The 10,214-nt window shown below is 36.9% G+C and overlaps 1 protein-coding gene across 1 annotated transcript in view; it reads right to left on the reverse strand.

Moving 5' to 3' along the window:
* Il1rapl1 (interleukin 1 receptor accessory protein like 1) overlaps window positions 1–10,214 on the reverse strand; it is a 1,152,451-nt gene that overhangs the window by 6,354 nt on the left and 1,135,883 nt on the right. Inside the window, exon 8 of the mRNA XM_031364845.1 lies at window positions 8,072–8,215. Coding sequence (XP_031220705.1) covers window positions 8,072–8,215 — 144 coding nt within the window. The remainder of the gene's footprint in view (window positions 1–8,071; window positions 8,216–10,214) is intronic.

Consider the following 10,214-nt stretch of genomic DNA (forward strand, 5'->3'; position numbering starts at 1 on the left):
TCCAAGGAGGGGGATTTTATTGTGAAACAGTTGTTTTGGGAGCATTATATGTGGGTTAAGAAGGACTGACACACCCTTTAGCAGTTTATGACTATGAATAGGTTATAAGCCCAAAATATGACTATGAATAGGTCATATGCCCAAAACAATGTTTTGTTTCCCGTTGGGAATTCAAAAACTGTGTATGCAATTTCACTACTTATCACTAACAAAAAAAAAAAAAAAAAGATAAAAGGCCAGCTCCATAGATATGTGGAGACACAGTATTTCATTCACTGTGTACATGAAGACAGCATTCCTGAATCTACCAATAAGGAAAGAACTTGTAGTTGAATGAGAAAGAAAACTAAGTATATGTGTGATCTAAGATTGCATAAATGCCAATTGGTTGTGTATATACAACAGGGAATAAGTGCTCATTTTTTAAAAGATGGAGTAGAGATTTTAAAAGATTGTTTTAACTCATTTGTCCAATGTTGATAATAATACTAAGTATTGAATTAGATCTGTCTTCATCTTCAAAATATGAATTGTGTTGGTTACTACAATGTTGCTAAAACTTGCGTCATTATGATTATGAGTAACCATGAACTGTGTACCCCACCAGCAGAGGGAGAGGGAGAATAAACATCCTGCTCTGGAAAAAATAAACATAACAAAGGGTTATAGTTTTTAAATAAATTTAGAAGAGAAACTCCAGGCAAAGGCATGGAAAAACAAAGAAGGTTGATATTTTGATGTTTTCCTTTATAATTTATTCTAGTATAGACTATGGTATTGTGTTGATGTAAGTTCTCCTCTAGTGACACTAGGTATTTATTATCATGATGTTGAGCTATTTAATTAGAACAAGGGTCTCTCTTCTAGAGGCAGTTCCCACAAACATTTAAAATATCTTTATTTCAGATCAAAAGTAAGTATTTCACTAATTAGTTTAAGATAAGTTAAAAAATCAGGATCAATTGTGAAAATCAGTGCTTTTATTTAATATATAATCTTTGAAATCCATGATACTTAAGGCACATGGATTACTTAACACATTTTGAATATATACCCTATCCTTACAAGTATCTATCAGGGTCAATGTCCTTTGGGAACTTTAGGCTAAGCTCTACCATGGTCCTGTTCCCTGGAAAAGAATGTTTGGTTCAAGATTTTTCCTGAAAGATTGTCTTTCCCTTGAAGTACACATATACACATTCAACATTCAACAGACACTCATTTCCAGGACTCAAACTTCTTTAAATATTTGTTTTTTTTTTCTTTTTGAGGAAGGGTCTCACAGTATATCTGTGACTTGTCTGGAACTCACTGTGTAGACTAGATGTCCTCAAACTCACAGAGATCTGTCAGCTTCTTCCTCCCAAGTGATGGGGCTAAAGGTCTGCACCATTGGGCTCAGTGTATGTCTGTTTTTTTAAAGTCAATATAGCAGAATTTGCATAAAGTTTCATTTTATTGTGGAATAATGATGGTGGGGGATTAGATAAATGACTCATCTAACATTTAACCTTTACAGACACAAAATTTAGCTACAATAACCTAAGAGTGTTGCATAATTATATTACCTTAGGTTAATATTCAACAGCTGTCTTGGACTAAGAAGTAACATGTCATCATCCTTTCAACAGAACTGATCATACAAGAGTGGCAATGTTACACACATGATTTAATCTACCATTTGATAGCGATTACTTTCTGAGCTAGGATGGCCAGATTGCTATAGTAGGAAAAATGGGGCATTTCTAGTATTGGGTGCTTAAGAAAAATAAGTCACAATTATTTTGTACTTAGAAAGAAAATATGGAGACTGTAAGGATAATTATAGACACGTAAACTATGAAGGCAAGAAGATAGTAAAAGAGACTTAGAAAAAGCATTGGAATTAAGGGGAAATATTGATTGGCATGAGGTAGTATTGACTGACTTTGATGATTATTTAGGAAAATATATGGCCATTGACATAGACTGCACCAAGAAGAATTGGGGACTGGAAAGAATGATGAAGAAAGAACAGAAGAGGCAAGGAATATATAACTCAGGTTCGGTATTTAACCTCATAGAAATAGTCAACATATGATAAAAGTAATACTAAGCTAACAAAACTATATGCAGGATATTGAAATTTAACAATTATGTGTTTACAAACACAATTGACAATAGCCCAAGAAACATGACCCAAAAAGCTGGGAGTTAACAAAGTTAAAAAATAAAAGCCGTGACAAGGCTCAAATCCACTTAACAAAACATCTGCAATTTATTTAAAGCTGGGTTCGAAATAAAAGGAGAAAGTAAAGCAGAAATATATTCTATTCTAGAAATAAAAACCTCAATATAATCTTTTTATATCAGAATCTTTGTGACATAGGACTGATAGAGTCAGGAAATATGATAATGGCTTTCAAAAACTGGCTGAATGGGTTCCTGATATTAAATTCTCCACTTACTTATCTTTTACATTGGATACAGTTTTAGAATGGGAATCATTTGGACTTGGGTTAAAATTCTTTCAGGTTGTATGTTTCAAAATAAAAATAAAATAATAAATCTTCAAAAGACTAGTAAATTATTTTTTTCCTTCAGTGATTGAGATGGAACCTCATGCCTTATGTGTGCTGCACATGTGTTCTACCCCTGAGCTATTTACCACTCACTTAGCCGCTAATCTTTATTTTAAGTTTCCTTTTTTAGAATCAATATTCTGACAAAATGGCTAAGGATAAAAAAAGAAAAACAAAAGACAGCATTTTTAACAAATGGTGCTGTTTTAACTGGTGGTCAGCATGTAGAAGAATACAAATTGATCCATTATCTCCCTATACAAAGCTCAAGTCCAAGTGGATCAAGGACCTCCATATAGAACCAGATACACTGAAACTAATAGAAAAGAAAGTGAGGAAGAGCCTGGAGCACATGGGCACAGGGGAAATTTACTGAACAGAACACTAATGGCTTATGCTCTAAGATCAAGAATCGACAAATGGGACCACATAAATTTGAAAAGCTTCTGTAAAGCAAAAGACACTGTCAATAGGACAAAACAGCAACCAACAGATTAGGAAAAGATCTTTACCAATCCTACATTTGATAGAGGGCTAATATCCAAAATATACAAAGAACTCAAGAAGTTAAACTCCTAAGAATCAAATAACCCTATTAAAAATGGGATACAGAATTAAACAAAGAAATTTCAGCTGAAGAATATTGAATGGCATAGAAGCACCTAAAAAAATGCTCAAATCCTTAGTCATCAGGGAAATGCACATCAAAATGACCCTGAGATTTCACCTCACACCAGTAAGAATGGCTAGGATAAAAAACTCAGGTGATATCAGATGCTGGTGAGGATGTGAAGAAAGAGGAACACTCCTCCACTGCTGATGTGGTTGCAAGCTGGTACAACCACTCTGGAAATCAGTCTGGTTCCTCAGAAAATTGGACATAGTACTACCTGAAGACCCAGCTATACTACTTCTGGGCATATACCCAAAAGATGCTCCAACATGTAATAAGGACACATACTCCACTATGTTCATAGCAGACATATTTATAATAGCCAGAAGCTGTAAACAACCCAGATGTCCCTTAACAGAGGAGTGGATACAGAAAATGTGGTACATTTACACAATGGAATTCTACTCTGCTATTAAGAACAATGACTTCATGAAATTCTTAGGCAAATGGATGGATCTGGAGAATATCATCCTGAGTGAGGTAACCCAATCACAAAAGTACACACCACACATGGTATGTACTCACTGATAAGTGTATATTAGGCAAAAAGCATGGAATATCCATGATACATCTAAGGGATCACATGAAGCTCAAGAGGAAGGAAGACCAAAGAGTGGATGCTTCAGTCCTACTTAGAAGGGGGAACAAAATAATCAAGAAAAGTAGAGGGTGGGAGGGACTTGGGAAGAAGAGAGAAGGTTGAGGGGAAAAAGAGGGGCAGAATCAGCTTTGGGAGGAGATGGAGGAGATATACAGAGTGTCAGGAAATTGAACAGAGGTGTGAAGCAATAGGGGGTGGGGAACTGAGGACAGCAACCAGAAAGTCCCAGATGCCAGGAAAGCAAGAGCCTCCCAGGCCCACAAAGGGGAGGAAGAACCATATTCAGTGGTTAGACATGGACCCCTGGTTGAGGGATGGGGCCACCCATCCATCTCCAAAATTTTAACCCAGAATTGCTCCTGTCCAAACGAAATACAGGGAAAAATAGTGGAACAGAGACTGAAGGAAGGGGCATCCAGAGACTGCCCCACCTGGGGATCCATCCCATATGCAGACACCAAACCCAGACACTATTGCTGATGCTAAGAAGTTCTTGCTGACAGGAAATTGATACAGCTGTTTCCTGAGAGACTCTGTCAGATCCTGACTAATACATATGTGGATGCTCACAGCCAACCATTGGACTGAGCACAGGGATCCCAATGGAGGAGTTAGGGGAAGGACTGAAGGAGCTGAAGGGGCCTTATCTGGTATCAATGGGAGGTGAGGTCCTTGGTCCTGTGAAGGCTTGATACCCCAGTTAGAGGAATGCTAGGGCTGTGAGGTGGGAGTAAGTGAGTGGTTGGGTGGGTTGGGGACCACCCTCATAGAAGCAGGGTAAAGGGGCTTGGGATAGGGGGTTTGCAGAGGGGAAACTTGGAAAGGAGATAACACTTAAAATATAAACAAATAAAGTATCCAATAAAAAAGAAATCGCTTCACCTTTGATTATGGAATTACGTATCTTTAAAAGTCAAAAACTTCTGAAAGGCCAGGCATTTCTGTTACCAATCATCTCCTTTGGAAGAGGCAAATGATGGTGGGATGGTATTGGGATATAGGGATCTGATATTTTCCAAAGTGTTTTCTACCCCTAGGTTAGTAGTTAAGAAATGAAAGAATGTCTCTAAGATTAGGCAATTGGGTTTCTGAGAAGAGGATGATCATCAGGGTTTCTAGGCATCAGGGAGCAGAAGGGATAGAAGAACCTGTGTTTTGAGGCAGAATCAGTGAGATTAAGTGTTTATGCCCTTTTGTTCCTCAAGAAGCCACCATGCTAGTGCTGGGAACTCAGGCTGGGTCCTCTGTAAGAGCAGCTAGTACTCTAGACTACTGAGCCATCTCTCCAGCACCAAACTTGTTACATTCTTAATATTACTGGAAAAAGTGTCCTATAAAACAGTGTTTCTAGAAGTTGTACAAGTCATGTCCACCGTGGTAAGGTAGATTACTTAAGGATGGGCTCTTTATCACCATCTCAGCAAGAACAGGTCTATTTTAATTCCAGGAGGATCACTGCATTTGCAGAATGAACTCATAAAACCATTTCAGTATTCTCTGCTTTAGCAGTCTTTGCTTTCTTTTTCTCTTTAGCAATATTATGCGTACATTAATCTTACCCAGATGATAATTGAGTTTATTACCGTGGCTTTCTTTAGGCTTATTGCATTCACAGGAGCATCTCAAAGAAAGCCCTAGCACTTATATACCTGATTATGCTCAAGATAGCCTGAAGGACAGGCTTTACCAAATCCTAAGGCATTTATAAACTAAATTAGCTCTTTGAGGGAAAATTTAACTTGTTAAAATATTGTTTGTTACTGTTTCTCTGTTTTGTCTTCTCACCTAAAACAATATAAAAAAATGAGGACCCAAATAGCTTCAGAATAGTAATGAAATCCATTAGGCTTATGCAAGTCACCCACTCAAGTGTGCATAGGTAGCAAGGTTCCTCAAAATAAATTTAAAGTTACAGAAATTCAACTGATTATGGTTCTGCTTTTTTAAATCAAATTCTGTCATTTTCTATATTCAGAAATTGACAGATGAAGCCTGCACTGGAAATTGATTGCTTGGGTAAAATCATTCATACCATTCAGTACAAAATAAAGATATTTAAAGCAAGGTTAATAGATAATGTGAGATTGTTTAGATAAACTGCTTTTTCAAATATCATCTACTTCTAATTGCACAAATAGCAGGATGTATTCAGATTATGTTGAGTATATTAAATTTTAAAAATAATGAAGACTTGGTAACCGAATATAAAGGATTTGGAAATAGATTTCTTTTATATCCCTATTTGGCCATTTAAAGCAATACTTGAATTATCATTTTGAATAAATATATACCTTTTGTTTATTTATTATTTTTAATTAATGTATTTTATTATAAAGTAGTTTATTGAGAAGTAATTCAAGTTTTCTGGGATTAATCAAATCTGCTATATAAGTTTTATATAAAATATAAATCCTTGACAATTAGAAATTCTGTACGAATATAAGGATTATTTAACTTTTGGCTCAGTTACCTTATCAATGATGTACTGATTATAATACTAAACTAGTAACTTTTATGAGGTTTAGTAGTAATAGTTTTAGGTTACATGTTACACAGATTGTTGCTCTCATCCAACAGTAGTTCTGACATTGACAGTTTTCTTATATATTCTTGAAATAACCAAAATACACTAATTTATGCGAAGAGGGAAGAAAATGGAAAACAAAGAACAACTAAGAAAAATAATCACTTTAAGAAATCTTTTGCTTGCAGACAGGAGCCTAGCATGGCTGTCCTCTGAGAGGCTCTATCTACTAGCAGCTGACTGAGACAGATACAGATACCTATAGTCAGCCAATCATTGAACTGAGCTCAGGGACCCCAGTGGAAGAATTAGAGTGAAGGAACTGAAGAGGATTGCAACCCCATAGGAAGAACAACAGTATCAACTAACCCAGACCCCTCAGAGCTCCCAGAGACTAAGCCAACAACCAAAGAGCATACATGATATGGTCCATGGCCCCAGCTAAGTATGTAGCAGAGGGCTGCCTTATCTGGCCTCACTGGGAAGGGATGTGCCTAATTATGTAGAGACTTGATGCCCCATGGAAGGGGGATGCTTGAGGGGGGACAGCTGTGGGAGTAGGTGGGTAGGGGTGGTGGGGTCATACCCTCTCAGAGCCAAAGGCAGTGGGAGTGGGGTAAAGATCTCTGGGAGGGGGTACTGAGAAGGGGGGACATTTGGAATGTAAATAAATAAAATAATTTAATAATAACAAAGAAAACTCCATTAAACAATAATGGAGTTTCTGCAGCCTGTCCTTTACCTTAGTGGCAACAGGAGAAAGGTAAATGGAAAGGATGTTGGGCATGCCAGTATACCACTCCTTTTTTACACATTTGACAACTGATAGCTCTGGCTATGGACCCATGGAAACAGGGACAAAGTTTAATTTTCTTTTGCACTACTTAATGTAAAACTGACAAAGAGAAATGCTTATCAACAGAATCGAGAAACTACAATAATTTGCACTAACTCTTGACACTTTTCAAGCACTATATATTTTACAAGTTTAACTTACATTTTCCAAGTGACCCTGAAGGAACACAAAATACCTTGAAGTTCACTAATGGATGCTATTGGGGAGGTCAATTTTATGAACCCTAGACTCTTTTTAGAATGCATACAGATTCTTGGATGGCTTGAGGCCAATGATAATTACTGTTTCTATAAACACAGTTTACTTGTTCTGTATGAGCAAATGCGTTAGATGTGTTATTATAAAAAACAATGTGAGTTTGTACTTTTTCTGTTAGTCTACCCTTGGAATGACAGACAGGAGCCTAGCATCTAAAAATAGAGAGATGGACTAGACTGAAGAGCCTCTTTGAAGAATGCTAAAATAGTCAGTCCAGGTTAATAAAACAGCTATCTGTCTAAACAAGAACAAATTGAAATTCACTTCAAACTCTCGACCAGGGAAGACAATTAAAAGAGAAACACCTTACCTATAGAAAAGTGAAGCTGGCCTTTCAGTGCTGATTACAAGGTGAGAGAGAAGGAACATACCGATGGCATTGCAATCAGCGTCTGTAATTTGTAAGTACTGTTTGGAATACAAGTCTAAAAAGGGTAGGTGTAACTTGCCAAGAAAACCACCTATTGCTTCTAAATCACCACACATATTTCCATACAAAAATAATCTTACAAAGATGCACATAATTTTCCTTTTGCTGGATTAAATAAGGGCAGGACACAAATAAGTATATTCAGAAGCAACAGGGAAGTCATCCTACCTCCATCCAGTTCCTCAGCTCCAAAATGATTCCTGTAGAAGAGCATGATTTCTATCTTGTAACATTTATATACGGTCACCGAACAGACGAGCAGCAAGAGAATAGCGCCAAGCCCTCCAGCAAGTTCAACAGTGTACATCAACTCTAGGGGACAAAAGCAATAGAGAATTATACAATAATCACATATAAAAAGCAGATCTATTTTGTTTCATGTTTTTGTAAGTGACTTCAGATACATTAAAACAATCTCATCACTCTTTCTGTGACAAAGTGGTTTGTTTTGTTTTGTTGACATTAGGTCTCACTGTGCATCCTAGGCTGGCCTTGAACTTGTGATCCATCTGCCTCAGCCTCTCAAGTTCTGGGTTCATGGGCATGTGCAAACATATTCATCTTGTGTGAGGCTTTAAACCAGCTTTAGCTTTGAATTCTGTTTCCTGGGTATTGGATAAGGTGATATGTGACAGCGTTGCTTAGTAACACTGCTTTAGTAAAAATGAACTTGGCTGACACATTGCCTCTGAACTAAAAATATTGTAAATGTCTCATTTCAAACTATAATATTGGGTTTGCCTCAATGCAGCAACTTTTACATGCACACATATCCCTTGAGAGGGTCCTGTAAACTATGCTTTTAGAATTGATAAAAAGAGACAAGTTTTTAAGACAGGGCAGCTTTATGATCATCTGCATATGCTTTTTGATCCTTTTTACCTATGAGTTGGGGTCAACGTAAAATAAGAGGGCTAAATAGCATAGTTCCTAGAGGGCACTTCTCAACTACCCACTGAATGCTGTCTGTCCTCTCCTGCAAGAAGGCATGACTTTTGACATATATTTCTCTGAAGTGTAGTATCCTTGTGTATTAACATAATCTTGAAGGCTGAGAACTTAAGTGGACTTAAAACCTAGGTCTCCAAGTGGATATCACAATACAATGTGTTATAAACTTTTATTATTAAGAAACTACTTTTTTTTTTTACTTTCCCTTATACTATGCTACATATGTTACTATAGAGATGTCTAAATGAGGAATTTTCTTGACATTTACTGCATACAAGCTCTCCCTTAGCATATAGAATGTTGATATTCTAACAAAAATGATCAGACAAAAAAATTGGGATAGAATAGTCATTTGCATTTTCTCCTTTAGAGCTTATCAAGGTTGTAAGGAGAGTTATGTAGGTTGCTAGTATGTAAATGGTAAGGATACATATACACATACTGAAACTCGCTCTACCTAAGTGCCTGTGTATGCATGCATGTTGTCATTGATCATCATAGGCTAAGTGTTATTACTTATAGGTAGCTGTTATTCCCTGACATTAAGCTGAAAAGTAGTAGTTTAATTGATTAAGAAAGGTGTTGTGTTTAGCAGTTTTGTCTCTTCTGTCTTGAAAGGGAGCTCATTAACATATAGAATGCTAGAAGGGAGGTGAAGCAACAAGATGTTTCAGGGAAGTAGAACATTCCTTCCTTAAGCTCAGAAAGTAAACAACTCCAACCAGATTCATTAGATGTCTCCTGACCAAAGTAATAAAGGGTGCTGAGGATCAGTCTTGGACAAGCCAAGCTGCAAAGACTCTGAGACTAGATCACCTGCCTGGAAGAAGTAGAAACCAGCCAAGGTACCTGGATGAGGTTTAGTCACCAGGAAAGGACACTCTCCAGTCTGTTATGCTGCCTGTAGGCTGTGGAGTGTGCTTTAGATTTTCAGCTTCTATGAGCTATTATTACCCATGCTGGAGTGGGCTTTGCGAAGGCTGCTGCCATTTGAGTCTTTTTTTTTCCCAAATACTACAATAAAACACTAATAAAATTTATTGGTTCACTAAACTGGTATTTGGGGTATTCTTATTTTGGTCTACTATCAGTTCCCTACCTGGGGTGAGTAGACTATTGTTCATATCTCCTGAAGAATAGTCTCATAGAACATGCAGTCATTTACTTAAAACATGAATCTAATGTTGTTTTAGATTTTGTAATTGGGAAACTATGAAGAAATGGGGTTGTATCATTTACAGCACAATCAATAAAAGCTTAGTTGAAAACAGTAAAGTAATTCATGGCTTGAAACAATACATACTATTAGGTGACAATTTCACTCCTAAATTCTCATAAATACGGTAAAATACTAATGGGA

Source organism: Mastomys coucha, chromosome X, assembly GCF_008632895.1.
Source record: "Mastomys coucha isolate ucsf_1 chromosome X, UCSF_Mcou_1, whole genome shotgun sequence".
Classification (NCBI taxonomy): Eukaryota; Metazoa; Chordata; class Mammalia; order Rodentia; family Muridae; genus Mastomys; species Mastomys coucha.